Source organism: Perognathus longimembris, chromosome 18 (assembly GCF_023159225.1).
Source record: "Perognathus longimembris pacificus isolate PPM17 chromosome 18, ASM2315922v1, whole genome shotgun sequence".
Classification (NCBI taxonomy): Eukaryota; Metazoa; Chordata; class Mammalia; order Rodentia; family Heteromyidae; genus Perognathus; species Perognathus longimembris.
The window spans coordinates 26694715-26714503 of record NC_063178.1 but is presented as its reverse complement, the minus strand read 5'-3'; the positions used below and the strand labels follow the sequence as shown (position 1 = coordinate 26714503).

General features: G+C 36.6%; 1 protein-coding gene across 16 annotated transcripts in view; it reads left to right on the top strand.

The window, feature by feature from the left end:
- The window catches only part of Mllt10 (MLLT10 histone lysine methyltransferase DOT1L cofactor), a 134759-nt gene that overhangs the window by 59483 nt on the left and 55487 nt on the right, over window positions 1-19789 (top strand). For 15 of the 16 annotated variants that reach the window (XM_048367863.1, XM_048367861.1, XM_048367862.1 and 12 more), the window contains 3 exons: window positions 1203-1298; window positions 9062-9157; window positions 16088-16340. In XM_048367863.1, coding sequence (XP_048223820.1) covers window positions 1203-1298; window positions 9062-9157; window positions 16088-16340 — 445 coding nt within the window. The remainder of the gene's footprint in view (window positions 1-1202; window positions 1299-9061; window positions 9158-16087; window positions 16341-19789) is intronic. The other variant, XM_048367864.1, reaches the window with a different exon arrangement.

Here is a 19789-nt window from a genome sequence, read left to right as displayed (position 1 = left end):
AATATTATGCTACAGTTATCTGCAATATTTAATACAGTTATGTGTGCTGTATAGGTTTGCAACCTAGAAGCTGTAGGCTGCACCATTTAGTCTAGGCTTGTAGAAGAATGTTTCCTCTAGCTTGTATAAGTATACTTTATTATGATGGTCATACTAGGATGAGTTACTTAACACATTCGCTAGAATGTATCTCATTGTTAATAAACATGAACATTCTTAGAAATGCTTATATCATTTGATGTTAAATGCTTTGATACATTTATAATGCCTTGTGAAAAAATAATGAGAGAAAATTTGAGGTTGTGAAATTTAATATTTTGCTTCCTAGGTATTAAAAGACTACTAGAATTGCCACTTCCCAAATGAGAATTGACACAGATAAAATTTCAAAAAAATTGAAATGTAGTTTCAAGTTTGTGCAAATAGAACTTTGCCATTACTAATGATTGACATTACAGCAATGTTTACTGGAAGATAGTTTAATAATTTAATATGATTGTATAAAGTACATTTATGTAGATTTTGAGCATGTTTTGTGGATCCTTTTATCTAGTTTAATTAGTTGTGATACCAGAAACATTTAAATAGTCCAAGTAACGCTCAACCTAATCTTTTTTTATGCAATGGCATATGTTATTTTTAACAGAAATGTATAATGCAATTTTAGTAATGCTTTGAAAAGAATGCATGGGTCTAATACTGACATTTCCTTTATCTTTTTTTTTTTCCTCTAAAAGGATGCCTAGATAAGTTTTTATGGGTTTGTTTTCTGTAATACTGGAAGTTTAAGATTAAAAACTTCTTTCTTTACTAGTGGCATTATAGTAACTCTTTAAATATTTACTTTTCTTTCTTTTAGTCTTGATATCTTTCTTTAATATGGCATTTTTCTGTTAGTTGAAACATTTTTCAAAGCCAACATTGAGAGCATAGGAGCTCATTTGAAGATAATCTCTTGGTAGACAGACTCTTTACACTGTAATAAATACACAAAAATAATGCTATTAATGTTGACCTTAGTTTTTTTTTCTTCACAATGCAATGGATGACGTATAATCTGGATTATATAAATCAAAACAGTGCCTTTAAAAATTTTCAGTAGACATTTAAAAATACTTCACATTTGAAATATTTTAAACCTAACAAAAATTCTCTAGGTAATTTTTTATATACATATATGTATAAATATTTTCTTTTTTTAGAAAAAGAGCAAACGGGGATCTAATAGGTCATATGATCAAAGTTTAAGTGATTCTTCCTCTCACTCTCAGGATAAACATCATGAGAAAGAGAAAAAAGTAAGTGGATTTGTTGTTGCTAATTACGTAGCACATCACTTAATAGATTTTTTTTTGCCTTTTTAGATAATTTTAATTAAGTTCTGGATAACTAAATGGAAACATTGAAATACAGAAAAATTTTTGAATAAAGAATATTAGTTAGAAGAGTAGGTTTAAAATAATACCATATTTGTGAATATGGTTTTACCCATTGCAACTGAAAATTTAAATTGTAACTTGATTGAAAGCATGTGAGTGATTTCTTGCATGTGTTAACTGTGGTCATTTTGTGAAATCTAGATGATTTCCACAATATCGGTTTGTTGCTACCAATAGGATTTTTATCACATGTAAGTAATTATCTCATCAGCTTTTCTCCTTAACAATAGAAGAGTTTTCAGGTTATTACTGTTTTTGGCTGTTTTTTGTTTTTCAGTGGTGCTAATAATGGTTTATCATTTTTTAAATGGCCAAATGTTAGACCATTGTTTGAAAGTATTTTGTCTTTTAGTTAAAACACTAAAATCTTGCTAAATACTAATCTGTCTTCATACTTACCTGTTTTCTGCTTACATTTTTACCTACTTTAAAGGATATGCGTAGTATTTAGTAAACTAAAAATGCATATTGTAGAATTATATTTGAATTTCAATTTTCTAAGAGTATTCTGCTGGTATAATAAATGATATTATGAATTGGTTTAGTGGAAATGAAGATATAAAGGACAACTTCAAATGGAGAACTGTAATTTTACCTAGTCAGCATAAACTGGTTTTGAAAATATTTCTGTAGATTACTATAAATACTTTGGATATTTGGGAAGTGCTGTTGTGTAAATTATTTAAGCATTCTTTATTGGCAGCTTATATTTGTAACTTTTTTATTGTACACATTTTAAAATTTAAAGTATTTGAGATTAAATTTTCTATTATGAGTGAAATACTAAGTATAACTTTATGCCTATGTTTAGGGTAGTTATCTAACATTTTCTATACATATTGATGTAAATATACAAACAGACATATATAGACATAACCCTCTCAATATTTGCATATATGTGAAATCATATATAAGATATATTTAGTAGCAAATACAACATACATATTTATCTTGACTTTGTTATGATGTGGTTTTGTAATAAAGTAATAATAGAGATCTAGTTTGGATTGCTGATAAAGGTAATGTCATGACAAGTTCCATTAGCAGTAAGACATCATGTGATTTTATTCAAGCTTATAACATCCAGAAGTAAAGTTTCTTTAGGTAAGGTACATAAAGTTTGAAGACAAAGTCTCACAGTTAATGGTCTTCTGTTATACCATTTCTTGAGCATTAATTTATTTTAGAGGTGTTCCCAGTATGATCATATTTGTTTATGCCTTATCATTTTATTTGAAAGACAATTATTAAATTTAGTAGTGTTGAATAAACCTAGTACAGACGCCTGTGTTCTCATTCATCAACTTTTCCATATAGCTTTTTATTTTCTGAAAATTTTTTGAAATAAGTTTTGAACGTTAGATTTAAGAATACTTGTTTAGATTTCAGAGGTGTATAACTACTATGTGGATTTTGTTCTTAGTATTGAGTAAACTTAGAACCCTGTTTTGTTACCAAACTTAGAACTATTTTTGTATTTTATTGTTTTTGTTCATCATCATCATCATCATCATCATCATCATCATCATCATCATCATCATCATCATCATTTTCTGGTACTAGTTTGAGCTTAAACTCAGGGCCTGTGTGCTATCTCTGAGCTTTTTTCCCCAAAGCTAGCTCTCTACCACTTGAGCCACAGTTGTGCTTCTGGCTTTTTGGTGATTCATTTGCAATAATTGACTAACAGACTTTCCTGCCTGGATTGGCTTCAAACTGTGATCCTTAGATCTTAACTTCCAAAGTAGCTTGTATTCCAAGTGTGAGCCACTGGTTCCCAGCTTGTCTTTATTAAGACAAAGCCAAAGATAAGCAGGTTTATAATTGATAATGTAAACATAATTGATAATGTAAACATTGAAATAAATACAATTTTATTGTTAGATCCTTTTGTTTGTCTTGGGAATATTTGGTGGTGAGGCCAAGTGATTATATTGTATGCTAAATGGTAGTATAGTTGAAAAGATGGAATGCTACAAATTTATTTTTCTGCTTCTTTTGGACACAGTAGTTTAGGCTGGAGATGAACTTGGGGATCCTTGGGATTAAGATGTAACACCAGGTCTGGCTTTACATTTATTTAGTTGGTTGTTTGTCTGCTTATTCTTGTTTTGCCAAACCTGGGGCTTGAACTCAGGGCCTGGACGCTGTCCCTGAGCTTTTTTGCTCAAGGCTAGCACTCTAACACTTGAGCCAGAGCGCCATTTCTGGCTTTTTGTATATATGTGGTGCTGAGGAATTGAAACCAGGGCTTCATGCATGCTAGGCAAGAACTCTACCACTAAGCCACATTCCCAGTCCTGCCTATTTTTTATTTATTTTTTAATAAGAAAGGGGGTCTTGCTCTCCTACCTGGGACTACAGGCTTATGCCTCTGTACCTGTCTCTACTACCTGGCGTGTGTGTGTGTGTGTGTGTGTGTGTATGTATGTATGTATGTATGTATATATGTATGTGTATATATATATATTTTTTTTCCCCCCCTTAAGATTTTTACATGAAGGTAAGGTGTGATCATGCATGCCATTCAGCACTTGGAGGCTGAAGCAAGAAGACTTGAGAGTTTGTGGCCAAACTGGCTACATTGTGAAGCTGTCACAATTTACTAAAAGATAAAAACGTGTGGACCAGGGTGTTAGCTCCTTTCTCATCCAGATACAAATGCATGGGTCTTTAGTAAAGCTCTATTGTCAGGAACTGTTGAAGGCAGAGATCAGGTGCACATTTCACACACACACACACACACACACACACACACACACACACACACACACACACACACACAGTAGCAAAAGTAACAAAATAGTTGTTTATAGTTGAAGTCACTAGGAATTTATTTTAGTGCTCTCTTTTTGTGTTTATGCATGGTGTGTGTGAAGGTTCTGGGACTTGCTCTCAGGCCCAATGGCTGTCTCTGAGCTCCCCCGCCCCCCCCAAGTGTTAGCATTCTACCACTTGAGACACAGCTCCACTTCCAGCTTTATTGGTAGTTAATTGGAGATAGAGTTTCATAGGCTTTATAGTTGGGGCTGTCTTCGAACTGAAATCCTTAGATCTCTGCCTCCTGAGTTGCTAGCGTTACAGGTGTGAGCCACTGGCACCCAGCTTCCAGCGGTCTTTAGTAGGGAAATTTTCTGTCTTCAAAGGATTCTTCATTAAAAATAATTCTCTTTATAACTTGTAAAAAGGTTTAAAAGTACCAACATCACTTCTGTCCCTTTCTTATTTGACAGCTTTAAAAACTGTTAAGAATTGCAAAGCAGTCTTTTTTTTTTTTAAAGAGTCTTGTGCAAAGTCCCTGTTTACAAGTAGTAGTGCTTAGAGGAAAATGGAATTACTTTGATGTTTACATTTACTATTTTTTTTTTTTTTTTTTTTTGGCCAGTCCTGGGCCTTGGACTCAGGGCCTGAGCACTGTCCCTGGCTTCTTCCCGCTCAAGGCTAGCACTCTGCCACTTGAGCCACAGCGCCGCTTCTGGCCGTTTTTTCTGTATATGTGGTGCTGGGGAATCAAACCTAGGGCCTCGTGTATCCGAGGCAGGCACTCTTGCCACTAGGCTATATCCCCAGCCCCTACATTTACTATTTTTGTGTGTAAAGAAGTACTACCATAGAATGGGATGTGCCAAGGGCTGATGAATACAGCGGCATATCAGATGTCACAATATATGGTATATTGGAAAGCTTGTGTAGGTCATTTAGAAATTAGTGGTTATTATTTCATTGAGATAATCTTGTATTAGTTAATTTGGTCTTTAAGCTTATGTCTCTTATACTCATTAATGCTAGTTAATCTATTTTGCATCAGATGTATAAAGCATGAATAACTTGATAGGCTGCTAATCATTAGTGACTATTACATATACACACTGATTATCATAGCTTAGCAGTACAATGATCATGTGAATGATTAGAAACTGCTCTCTGCTGCCATTGTGCATTGCCATAGAGAATTGTGTAGTGTATATTGCTATCCCAAGAAGTTTAAAATCTATAATTTGATGTCTAGTTTCTGTGAGATACATATTGCCTTTACACCTGTCATTTGAAAACATTTTTTATGAAGTTTAAAAATTGTCAAGTTGAACCATTAAGTCAGAGATTGTCTTTCTATGGAAATGTACCCAAATATGTAGACTTGTCCCCTACAGTAGGTGAGATGAGATTTGTCCTTCTGCTCACTTGACCTTGAGTTGTTTCTTTTTAATAGCTGGCAACAGATGTAGGAACTTTTGTGCAAATATAAAGTATTAGAGTACAGTGGAGATTTGTGGGGGAGACATTCGATTAGTGTTTGTGACCTTGGGGATTGACTGCATTTCCCTTTTGTTTAGGGTCACTCATCTCTGAAGAGCACTAGACCATCTTCTGTGTCTCATAGGACTTAAACTGTCAATCAGTGTATGGCTAATTCTCTGTGCTGTGTGAAAGTTTTTAGCATTGGGGATTACCTGACCCTCCTTTTTTCCATTTGGAATCTTGCATTTAACTTTGAAGCTCTCTGCTTCTGTGAATGTAGAGCTAAGAGAATTCTACATTGGTTTTCATAGGAGCAACAGTTTAGAATGACTGGTGGGAGTGTGCTAAGTTGGGAGAAGGTGCTGATCCTTTAAGAGTTTTATAAGCAATTTTAGTTTTAGACTTCATTCTTGGCCTTTGAGCATGAAGCAGAAACATGATATGCCTTTTAAACTTTTTTCTTCTTTTTTTTATCCACTTGCACAGGGAATAGGGGACGGGGTGGTGGTGGTATGAATCCACATATTTATAAATGCTAGGCAAGCACTGTACTATACCTCAAGCCTTCCTTTTGCTTTTTGCTTTTGCAATGTTAGATATGTGGCAGATATACTATGATTAGCTACCTCTATACTATTCACCCCAATTAAAAAATGTGAATATTTTACCTTGCTAGCTTTCCTTTTCTTTTCTTTTTCATTTGAATGGGGTTCTTTTAGAGACAAGGTCTCTCTAAAACATTTAGTCCAGGCTGGTCTTGGAACTTGCCATCCTTGTATTGCAGTCTTGGTATGTGTCATTAGGTCCAGCTACCTTGTCAAGTTTACACAGTCTTCTTTTCCCTGCTGTTTTGCTGCATTTCTCCCATTCTTCATGGATTTCCCCTTCTAAACTGAGAAAACAAAATGCAAATATAAATCACTATATTCAAAGCAAGCAATTCATTAAATGCATATTCTACTTTTCATGTTACTACAGTCTTGCTAAACTTTTACGTACTATATAGCAAAAGACTGAATTTCACTTTCACATTTTTCTTTGCTTTCTTCTAGTACTGGGATTGAACCCAGGGTTTTGGTTCCTGCTAAACACATATGTCAGTAAATTACATCTGTCCCAAGATAAAATTTTCATTTTTTCCCCTCTTCTTTGCTTTCACTAATATCTTCTGAAAGTCCTGTCAGTTCACTGATTGTAATCTACCCTGTATTTTTTAGGTTTTGTTGTTCCCAGAGTAATCTGTAAGCTGTATTGTTTACCACTGCAGCATGACAAATTACTCTAAAATTTAGTGGCTCAAAACTATAATAAATGTTTATTGCTTTATAGTGCCTATGGGTCAGGAATTTGAATTTAGTATTTGTAGCTCAGGTTCTTACAAATTGCCTTCAAGATGTTGGCTTAAATGCATATGGCTTACTCATATGTCTAGCAAGTTGGTGTTAGCTGAGTTGAGTGTGGATTTTTTTTTTCTCCCAGTAGGGATGTTTAAGTGTCATGTAACATGACATCTAGCTTCTCTTCTCTTCTCTTCTCTTCTCTTCTCTTCTCTTCTCTTCTCTTCTCTTCTCTTCTCTTCTCTTCTCTTCTCTTCTCTTCTCTTCTCTTCTCTTCTCTTCTCTTCTCTTCTCTTCTCTTCTCTTCTCTTCTCTTCTCTTCTCTCTCTTCTCTTCTCCCTCCTCTGTTCTCCTCCTCCCCCCTCTTTTCTGTGTCCCCCCCCCCCCCCCGCCCCTTTTTGTGCTGGTCCTGGGGCTTGAGCTCAAGGCCTGGCGCTGTCTGTCCTGAACTTGTTTTTTCTTTTTTCTTCTCAAGGGTAGCTCTCTACCTCTTCTGGCTTTTTTTTTTTTTTTTTTTTTTTTTTGCCAGTCCTGGGACCTGGGCTCCGGGCCTGAGCACTGTCCCTGGCTTCTTTTTGCTCAAGGCTAACACTCTGCCACTTGAGCCACAGCGCCCCTTCTGGCCATTTTTTGTATATGTGGTGCTGGGGCCTCATGTATACTAGGCAAGCACTCTTGCCACTAGGCCATATCCCCAACCCATCTTCTGGCTTTTTTTGGTAGTTAATTGGAGATACGAGTTGCACAGACTTTCCAACTTGGGCTGGCTTTGAACTGTGATCCTCAGATCTCAGCCTTCTGAATAGCGAGGATTGTGTGACAAGAACCCCTGGTGCCCTCTGGCACCCAGGTCTTCACAGAGTAACTGATCTAAGGGAAGAGGAAAGGAAAAGCTGGAATATATATTTTTCTAAAGAGGCATTATGACTCTCACAGTCATATCCTCCCTTCCCCATTGTTTGAATGCTTTACAAAAATGTTAAAATTATATGTAATAAAGGATTTTCCAGTTTAGCCATGTTGATCCCATAATTAGCATTTTTTCAGTATTCTGTTTGAATAGATCAGCCTACTAAGGGTCAGAGATCTTTTGTAGCCATCTTAGATTTGGACAGCTGCCTTGCATTTTATCAAGTCTTCAGCCAGAAATCTTAGCAACTTTTAGTGATTTTAGCCTGAAATAAATATTGGTTGACAAAGGAAATGTGTATTTCTATCATTCTGTAAGAGCTTCTTTTATAGTGAGGAAGGGAAGACTCTACACAGGCAACTAGAGAGTATTCAAGTAGAGGATATAAATGTCCTTTGGAGTGATAAGGAAGTGTTGAAGAGTTTCAGTGAAGTGGGTCGGGTTCAGAAACCAAGTAAAGTTAGTAAACAAAAGAAGTGGGCATAAGTGTAGAAAGAGTACTTAACTTTAAAATCTTAGCTATGAAGAAGAGGAGTAGATGTGAGCAAGAACATACTTTACCTCTTAATTTCTTGGGGAAGGAGGACAAAAAGCATGTAGATAAATAGTTTACCAGGATGGTAGAGCAGAGAAATAAGATGTGAGTAGAACCTTCTGGGACACAATTCTAGGCAGTTAGATGTGTTTCTTTCCCTTCCTTTTCTTCCCTTCTTTCCCCTTCTTCCCTTCCCTCCACTACCTATCTTTCCATGTCCTCTCATCCCTCTCTTTCTTTCTGTGTGGGTACTGGGCCTTGAAGTTAATGCTACAGATTTTCTGTTCTCACTTGCCTTATTTGCTCATTGGCTGTTAACTTTATCACTTGAGCCAGGTCTCAGCATCCAGCTTTTTGCTGGTTAATTGGAAATAATAGTCTCTTGGATTTTTCTCTCTGGGCTTACTTGAAACAGCAGTACTTAGATTGTAGACTCCTTGGTAGCTAGGATTATAGATGTGAACTGCTTGCCAGTAGCTAGCTTTCAGTTATTTTTTGACATAGGAATCATTAATATTTAAAATTACCAAGGAATTATCATTGAGTATTGTATACATTGGTTATAGTTTAAATTAGATTTTACTTCTGTTTTATTTTTTAGAAATATAAAGAGAAGGACAAACACAAACAAAAACACAAGAAGCAACCGGAACCATCACCTGCATTGGTTCCATCATTGACTGTTACTACAGAAAAAGTAAGTTTAAGTATCCTATTTTGATTTGCGTGATAGTTGTATTCTGAGTTTCATTCTCAGTGTTCTAATCTCTCTAAATTTTCCCACCTATACATACATACTGAGGATTCCCACTTAGTACTTTGTGTCACCTTTTTATTCTATACTTATTTCCAATAAGGATATCAAATTGGGGAACCACTGACATTAAGAACTTGGGCTCTTGGAATGGGCTTTATCCACTCGACACATTATGATGTTTTGGTTTTTGAGCTTGTCTTGTCTTGCTCAAGTGATGTTTTTTTTCCATTTGTATTTATTTTCCTGCAAATGACACGATTTCATTTTTTTTTAGTGTGTGTGTGTGTGTATGTGTGTATATATATCACTTTTTATTCATTCATAAGTTGTTGGGCACTTGACTGATTTCGTTGTTTGTTGTGAACACTGCTATAGTAAACATAGATGTGCAGGTGTCTTTCTTGTAAATTGATTTACTCTCCTTTGGATATATGCCTAATAGTGGTATGAAGAGGTCATAATGTATTTGTTCTTAGTGTTTGGAGGAACCTCCTTACTAGTGGCTATATTAGTTTTACATTCTCACCAATAGTACATGGGAATTCCTTTTTCCCCATGTTCTTGCCAGCTGTTGTTCTAGAAAGTTGCCATTCTGATGAGGACGAGATGAAATATTAGTGGGATCTTAGTATGGGTTTGATTTGCATTTCCTTATGGCTAGGGATGTCAAACACTTCTTAATGTGATTACTAGTCATTTATATTTCTTTTTGTGAAAACTGTGTTCAGTTTGTTTGCCCATTAATTGGGTAATTTATTCCTTGCTATTTACTGTTTCCAAGTTCTTTGTATATGTCAGATATTAAATTTTTATTTGTTGAATAGCTCCGTTTCCATTTTCATGGTTTTGGTGGTTGTTTCTTTTGCTGTATGAAAAGTTTTTATTTGGTGTACTCTAATTTGTCAGTTCTTGTTCTTGCTTTCTGGTTAATTGGAGTTCTACTCAGAAAATAATTAATTGTGCCTTTAACTTCCAGAGTACTTCCTGTAGTCAGGTTAAAATTTCAGTTCTTTGAGTTCTTTGATTGATTTGAGATTGAATTTTTGTATAGGATAAGAGAAAGGGGCTCACTTTGTTTCCTGAAGGTAGATACCTAGTTTGTTTAAGAGGCTGTCTTATTGTGAATGTCAAAAGTTAGTTGGCTACAGAAAAAGTAAGTTTAAGCATATTTTATGTAGTAGTTATATATTGACTTTCATTCCCAGTGTTCTAATCTCTCTAAAATTTCCCACCTCTGTAAACATACCAAGGATTCCCATTTAGTTTTATATCACTTTTTTATTCTTGGATTTTCTCTACTGTTCCATTGTTTTTTCGATCTGTTTTGTGTTTATACCAGGCTGTTTTTGTTTTAATTTTGCCAGTCCTGGGGCTTGAACTCAGGGCCTGAGTACTGTCCCTGGCTTCTTTTTGCTCAAGGCTAGCACTCTGCCAACTTGAGCCAAAGCGCCACTTCTGGCCTTTTCTTTATATGTGGTGCTGAGGAATTGGACCTAGGGCTTCATGTATATGAGGCAAGCACTCTTGCCACTGGGCCATAATCCCAGCCCAACCAGGCTGTTTTTTATTACTGTGGCTATATAGTAGTATAATTTGAAGTCTGTTATTGTGATAGCTTTGGGAGTACTCATTTTACATAGAATTTATTTTGCTATTTGAGGTCTTTTATACCTTCATATGAACTTTTGGATTGATATCTGTAATTTCATGAGGGATAATATTGGGATTTTGATGGGTATTGCATTGATTTTGTACATTGCTTTTGGCTATATGGCAATTTTAACATTATTCTATGAGTCCATGAGCATGGGATGTCCTTTCATCTTCTGATGTCTTTTTCAATTTTTTTCTTTAAGGTTTTATAGTTTTTATTGTAGAAATCTTTAATGTCTGTTGTTAATATGTAGTTATTTTATTGTTTTTGATGGTATTGTGAATGATACTGTTTTCCTAATTTTCCTCTCAGCTTATTCATTGTTAATATCTAGAAAAGCTACGTATTTTTTAATATTGATTTTTGTATCCTGATATGTTTCCAAAGATATTTATCAGATGTAGATGCTTTTTAGTGGAATCTGTATGATCTATTAAGTACTGTACAGGATGTTTTTCCCCAGTTAATGTGATGTTGGTTATAGGTTTGTCAAGCAGCTGTTAGTAAGTTCAGATCCCTTCCAAGTTTCTTCAGAGCTTTTATAAAAATAAATATGTAAAAATACTCATTTTTTTTTTACTCAAGGGTTTATTTGCATCAATTGAAATCATGTGATTTTCATTCTTGGTCCTGTTTATGTGGTATTGATTTATTGATTGATACTAATTTGCATATGTTGAATCACCTTTGCATCCCTGATATCAACTTGATAATAGTGCATTTTTAAAAATGTGTTGCTTAATTCTGTTTGTAAGGATTTTACTGATTTTCTTTTTAAAATATTCATCAATGAGTTTGGTTTGCAATTGTTTTTCTTCGTTACATCTCTGTGTGGTTTTGGAATGAATGTAATACTTGTTTTATACAATAAATTTTGTAGTATTCTTTGGTGGGGTTATTTCATGGAAGAGTTTGAAGAGTATTGGAATTCTTTAAAAACCTGATGGAATTTGGCCATAAATCCATGTAATCCTGGACTTTACAGGGTTAGCATGTTTCTATTTCCTGGTATTCATGTTGATAAACAGTACTTAAGTTGTTCAGAGGAGTTATGCCTTTGGATTCCTCCTCTGAGTGTACTCTTCTTTAGACAGTTTGTGTATAAATGCACTGAGCCCTGTATATGTTATCATGCCTAGTTGTACTTTAGATCTGGCTTCCATATATGAAAGAACATGCACCATTTGTCTCTCTGAGCTTGGTGTACTTCCTATGACTTGTTCTAAGTCGATCCATTTCCCTGCAAATGACATATTTTTTCTAATGAATGAGTAGTCCATTGTGTATAGGTACATTTTCTTGATCTACTCAGCTGTTGTAGGGCATCTGGGCTATTTCCCTAACTTGGCTATTGTAATGAGTGCAGCAGAGAACATGGATGTGCAAATAAATGTCTTTACCATATTCTGACTTGTAATGGTCTGGACAGATGCCCAAGAATGATATGGCTGAACATAGGGTGGTTCTATGTTTCATCTTTTGAGGAATCTCAACTGTCTTTGAGAGTGATCGTACCAGTTTACAGTCTCACCAATAGTATATTAACACTTCTGAATGCTTTTTTAAACTTTGGCAACTGAGCTCTTTATTTTTATGATTAATTTTTTTCTTTTCAATGTTTCCATATCTTTGTTGAATTGCTGTCTTTTTAAAATTTCACTCAGCTGTTTTTCTTAATACTCTTGTTTGCTCACATTATCTTGGAATTTTTTTTTAAACAAATCTGTTTCTTTGTTGATGTGCCACTGCTTAAAATTCTCATTTTTTCCCCACTATCCTGGCCTGCACTCTACCACACTTTTGTCTTTTTGCTGCTCAACTGGAGTTAAAAATTTCTTGATTTGCTGCTGGGCTGGCTTTGAATTTTTTCATATCTCAGACTCCTAATTAGAATTGGAATTGGAATCCTAGTTAGAATTATAGGCCTGACCTGGTATCCAAATTGTTCCTTAACAATTTTATTAACGATGCTTGTTTTATTGAGCTCATCATTTCAGCTTCCTTTCTCTTGACTCTCATATAAGTCATAAAGGACTTTATGTAGTGTTAATGGTTTTTGAAGGAGATAGGTTGCCTTGTTGATTCATCAGTTTCATGATCATTTGCTAAGATTTGCCCATCTGGGTTTAGGATTTATGGAGGTTTTAATCTGTATACTTTGAGTTGGCACTTTATTGTACCTTTGTTGAGTCTTGGTAAAAGCTGGATGGATGATTGTTGATGAGTTGGGAGAGAGTGTCTTGGCTGACAATAGTTGATTTCAGTGCTGGAGACACTGTGTGGGACTATTCTCTACTCATCGAGGAAGCTTGCTTTCAAAGGCTATATTCTTGTGTTTGTGTTAAGTCTTAATGAATACAAACATTGCTACAGCTTTGATCTGTTTACGTGAATATAGGACCCAAAGTGTATCCTTGTGTTCCAGGAAGATTTTTCTTAACCAGGCAGGTGATCAAGGGGATAGTTCCATTGGGATATCACGAAGTATTTGCTAATGGGATGAGTTTCTTAGTTTTTATGGAAAAAGTTAATGGGAACATGGGTGGAGTAAAGTAACAGAAAAAGAATTAGTACTATGTTGGGCTAGGGAGTGGTGGAGGTGACAAGATGTGAATTATTTCCACACACAGAAATTTAAAAAACAGATAATACCAGTGATCAAGAGAAAAAAATTTAAAGAGCAAAACAAACATACAAACAAAACAAAGCCTAGAAAGCAGATCATGAAAAACCACAGAATGAAATAAATGATGTCCAGGTTTTCCAGATACGTAAGTATGAATTTGAATACTGTGGAAGATTTGGGAGGTGGGGCAGCAGGGTAAAGGAAGAGGTACATTTATCGATATAAGGAGGTTGCAAATGGTGAGGGCCTATGGGAAAGGGATGAAACTGATTCAAAAGAGAGTACTAAAAGACAGATAATGGGGTTCAGGTATGATGTTCTGAGATAAAAGTAAGTGGGAAAAGCAAAGTATAAAATTAAATAGGACCGGGTGCCAGTGGCTCATGTCTGTAATCCTAGCTACTCAGGAGGCTGAGACCTGAGGATCACAGTTCAAAGCCAGCCCAGGCAGCAAAATCTGTGAGACTTTTATCTCCAATTAACCACCAGAAATCTGGAAGTAGCGCTGTGGCCTCAGAGGTGGAGCGCCAGCCTTGAACTCAGAGAAAGTGCCGAGGCCCAGTTCAAGACCCTGACAGACCTCCCCCCCTCAAAAAAAAAAAAAGATTAAATAGGAAGGGATGATAGGTTTATGTTAGTGTGTAAGCTAAAAGGTAAATAAATGGGCCATTATCTGAAATAGAGGGGAAAAACTATATCAACAAACACAATGTTTAAAACATTTGACATTTGAGCCAATAAAGGAACAAATATAGACTTCTGTACAACAAATATGAATTTTTGGTTTTTCTTATTCGTGTACATATGTGTAGTAGCTGTTTTATACCTAGGCACGATGACTTTGCTTCCCTCAGAAGACCTTATCTGGGGAAAGGCTTCAGAGTTAAACCTCATGCTTGATGCTTCCATCATTTGGCTCATCTGAGAGCTAACTGCCAAGTGTGGCACAGCTGCTTCTATCTAAGACAGGGTTGAGCTGTTTTGGGCTGTGATAGCTTAGCGTCATTCCATACATGTGTCCAATTTCTGCCCAGAGGAATTGGGCATTGCAGCAATTTCCCTGGTGGGACTCATAGCCCAGGCCCAGATGCCTCTGTGCTTTCTGGTCTGGTGAGTATTCTGAAACCTCTATTTTATGATACTACAGCTTAAACTTTTTTGCTGTTCTCTGATACCTGATTGTCCTTTCTTTCCCATGTGTCTTATAAGAGATTTATACCCATGTCCTGTGGTAAAATGTCCCATAGGTTGTTAAACTTGTAATTGCTTTTGGTCCCTGGGTTCTCAGAGAGAAGCTGTCTTTAAGATGGTGACTCTCTGTCACTGTCAGAGGTAACAGGAAACACTGAATATCTTCGTTCCTGCACTACAACCTCTCACAGCAGGCTTGTCTTTGCCTCCCGAGTCCATGGGCTATAGTAAGGTTTGCAGGTTGTGTCTGCTGTCCTTATAGCTGAACTTGGTGATCCCTCAAATAGACCTTGCTGTCTTCTCAATTCCCTGCTCTCAGCCAAGGGAGCTGAACTCTGGTTCCAGATTTCTTTTCTTCTGCTTTGATGGCTTCTCTGTAATTTGTTGGTTCCCCAAGAACCTCTTGTAGTTTCTCCTTTTTTTAATCAATTTTTTTTCCCCCTGAGAATGTGCTTGCTTTTGTGTCACTGGATTCTTTTTGTTCCTGGAGCAAAAATGGTCTGTGATGATGATCACTGTGACTGGAGTGATACAGAATCTCAGTGTTGTTTTGATTTGCATTTCCTTTATGGCCTGGGATTTTGAGCATTTCTTCATGCATTTATTGGCTATATTTCTTCTTAGGAATAGAACAGGAACAATTGTCTCCTTTGCCCAGTTTTAATGGGGTTTTTGATTATATAGGGCCCTAGCTTTTTTTGAACTCCTGTATATTCTCGTAATCTAACTCGTGTCACATGCATAGCTGGCAAAGATCTTTTATTTTGTAGAATATGTCTTCTTAGCTTAGATAGATATATGGAGGATTGCAATTGGAGACCAACATGCCCAAAATGTTATTAGCAAGACCCCATCATAAGATACATGCTTCCTATGTGGGAGGGAGGAAGTAGGATTGCAGTCGAGAAGTACAAAGGCACACATAAGGGAACTGTCTGAAAAAGACTTAAAAAATAAGGACAAGGTGTGGGATAAGTGATAGAACACTTGCTTAGCAAGCCTGAGGTAGTGAATTCCAAGCCTCGTACGACTAAAAAAGAGAAAAAGAAATGAGTACTTTTGGTATTTCTGTGTGTGATTACTATGTGCTGTTAGTAATTATTGCAGTCTGACCTTCAAATAACTATCCTATGAAGTTATACTTTCTTAAAAAATAGTAGTTGGCATAGAAATATGTAGCTCATTATAAGAGAAAAGTCTCTGTAGTTAGTATAGACTTAAAAATTGGTTTTTGCTTGATTTTTCTTAGGTAGATTATCTCTGTTCTAGAATGGAAACATGTTTCTTTTACAAGTTTAGTACCCATCATATCATTATGTGTCATTTATTGTTTTCTCTGGCTAAATGTAATCAGTTCTTTTTTATCTTTTATTTCCTTGTTTTTGAATCAAAATGTCAGACTTACACAAGCACTAGCAACAACTCTATATCTGGATCATTGAAGCGCTTGGAAGATACTACGGCCAGATTTACAAATGCGAATTTCCAGGAAGTGTCTGCACACACTTCTAGTGGAAAAGACGTTTCAGAAGTTAGAGGATCTGAGAGCAAAGGCAAGAAATCTTCGGCTCACAGTTCAGGTCAACGAGGAAGGAAGCCGGGTGGAAGGAATCCAGGAACAACTGTGTCAGCACCTAGCCCCTTTCCACAAGGTATTAATTATGGTGCTTACTTACAGTACTTGTTCTGATGATGGTTCATAACAGTTACACTTTTTAACAGAATTTAGTTTTTATTTATAACTAATGATCATTTTGGCTTATCTAATTAACTGATGTATTCACCTTACTTCAAAGATTTTGTTAATATTTCCTAAACTTTTCTCTATGTCATGAGTTATGTATGAAAGTTAAAAAAAGTTTGATGCTTAAATAGTTGTACAGAAAAGCTATGAAAGGTAGAGTAAGTATTTCTTTTTTCTCTGTAGAACAGTTATTCATATATATATATATACTTAAATGCTAGAATCAGGGCTTGAACTTATGTTCTTGAGAATTCACTTGGCTTGCTTGCTTGCTCATGGCTGGTGCTGTTATTTTATCCATTCATTTCAGCCTGGCAATTTGCTGGTTAATGGGAACTAGTCTCACAGGCTTTTCTGCCAGGACTAGCATCCAAACTTGATCCTCCAGGTCCCAGCCTCCCTGGAAGCTAAGATTACAAGTGTGAACCACTTGTGCTGGCTCTATGTGTTATTTTCTCTCTTCTCTCTCTCTCTCTGCCAGTCCTGGGGTTTTTGAACTCTGGGCCTGGGCACTGTTCTTGAGGTTTTTTTTGCTCAAGGCTAGTCCTCAGCCATTTGAGCCACAGCATCATTCCAGCCTTTTCTGAGTAGTTTATTGGAAATGAGAGTCTCATAGACTTTCCTGCCTGGGCTGGCTTTGAACAGTAATCCTCCAATCTCAGTAGCCTAAGTAGTTAGGAAAAACAAACTTGGGCCACAAATAACCCGGCTATAAGTTGTTATCAATTGCCTTTCTTAATTTAACGTTAAAATAGCTAAGATTTACATTTTAAATAGGTGAACAAGTACTGAATAATTTTTATGGCCTGTAAGCCGGTTTCAAATAATTGTTGATCAGTAATGCATTTATTACAAAGTAGAATTTCAGAGTAGAATTTTAAAGTAGAATTGTACTCAGCCCATCTTCTGCTAAGCTGATATATTTAGCCAGATGTTTAGTTAAAATGGAATTTCAGTAATATTTTATTACTCATTAAATAATGAGTACTATTACTCATATTTTATTATGTCCCATATACTGTTTAACTGAAATTGAGAATTAAATGCTTATGCTGTTTTCCATGGCAAACCCTATTTTATGGAAAACCAACTAACCAGCTTACTTTTACAATACATGTGATTGTTTTGTATAATTTTAACGTGAACATAGTACTTTGAAAATATAGAACTGTTAAAACTGTTGAAGGAAAATATACAAGTAAATAGTCAGGTACCACTGGGTTATTCCTGTAATCCTGGCTACCAGGAGGCTGAGATCTGAAGATTGCTGTTCAAAGATAGCCTGGGCAGGAAAGTCCATGAGACTTAACCACCAAAAGCTGGAAGTGGATCTGTGGCTCAAGTGGTAGAATGCTAGCCTTGAACAAAAAAGCTCAAGGGTAGTACCCAGACCTCGAGTTAAAGCCCCAGGATGGGTACATATGCGCGTGCATGAGATATGTGTGTATATGTATACACATGTATATACATAAGCCTATGTGTGTGTGTACATACACACACAGAAGAAATGCTATACATTCCCTTTTATTCTTTGTTCCCTGAGGGGTAAATAGGAAAAGATAATTGTCTCTTCTTTTTGCTGTTGAAACATTGGCTAATAACAAATATATACAGAATCTAGTAGGTATGTTATGGGGTTTGAGGGAGGGGATTCCCCGTCCCTCCAAGAGTCCACCATTCAGAGACAGTCTCAGGCAAAAAGATGAATTTATTGGGGAAGTTCCAGATGGACCGCTTCCAGGTTTCAGAAAAACGTATAACACAAAACAGGACAGACATACTTCCGGAAGATTTCTAAGTAATTCCTGCAGCCCACACATGCCCTTAACACTATCAGGAAACAGGCCACAGAGGGAGGAAAGAATAAAAACTATACCAACAAACCAATTTAGCTCCGATGGAGAGCTGACTTTGGGTGCCATGGGGACGAGAGGTGAGCCAGGAGACAGGACACAAGATACGAACATGGAGACATGTGGCATGGCATAATGGTGCCTGAGCTGGCCTGACTCGGGTCAGGTCAGGGGGCAGGGTCACAGGAAGCTCCCAGTTCTAAGCACTTGACAGACAGGTTCAGTAACCTATAGGCTGTGTGCCCACCCCTGTCTGTTGGGATTCAGGAACTCCCATTACCTGGGGATGGGACTTCCCTTCCTGTGGGAATCCAGGCACATCCATCAAGAGGAGTACAACTTGCCATGTGGCCAATGATGGTACTGGCCAGATCTAACCTCCATATTACAGGTATATGTAGATTGCTTAGTAATTTGGGGATGGAAGATTTTCAAGTACCAGTTTTGTGGTGTGTGCGCGCGTGTGCGCTTTTTTTATAGAACAAATAATTAGAAAATGAAATACTAAATTCACTTTTACTAAAATGTACAGATATTGATCCCCCTCCCTCCATTTTTGGTGGTACTGGGGATAAAAATTTAGCTTACTTGTTCCACTTGAGTCACACCTCAGTTGTACATTATTATTTAAATGTACTTCATTCACATTCAGAATGTGGTATTAGCAGAATTCAGACACTGTTTCTACAAGGAAGACCTTCATTGTTAAATCTGTATTTTTAAGTTTCTAATTTAAAGGTTGAAACAAATATAAGGTACTGAACGAGGTTGGTTGCATTTCTTTTTCCATGGGAGGCAGCATGTGAAATTTTGAAGATATACATTTAAAGTATTGCAGATACTAAATATTTTGAGTCATTTGATAAATTACAGTGAAAATTTAATACTAGATATAAAAGCAAAAACTATAAAGACAGATGGTAACAAATTAAAATGGGTAAGAACTTTTCTGTAGCTGCTAATGACATACCAAATTGCAGTTATCCTTGAAATGATTGATGTTGTTATAGGGGAATTCAGTCCGGAGAAACTGAGAAGCAGCCTTTTGAGAGGTCCAATCAGGAGTCTTTATTAGAAAGCCAGTCACAGTAGGTGGCCACATGTCCCTGGAAAACATTGCAGCCTCAAATACAGTCAACACTTAGAAAACTGAGCCACCAGGGTAGTAAAGCAAAGAAGAAGCAGAAAAACAATCCCAACAAACCTCATCAGCTCTGATGGAGAGCTGAAGAAGGTCGCCATGGTGACCTGAGGAGAGTCAGCTGACAGAAGCATGGTGCAAAATGGCTTCTGAGCTGGTGGGGGACAGGGGGCAGGGTCACAGGGAGCTGGAGAGTCTCACGAGTTCAAGTTCGTGGCACAGGATTGGCAGGTCCAGTAACCTATTGTCCAAGTCCCTGCCCCTGCCTCTAGGAATTCAGGCATGCCCATCACCTGGGGGGGTGGGACTTTACTTTCCTCCATCTTGAAGACAAGATGGCGCCAGTTAAACCTGTTCCCGGTC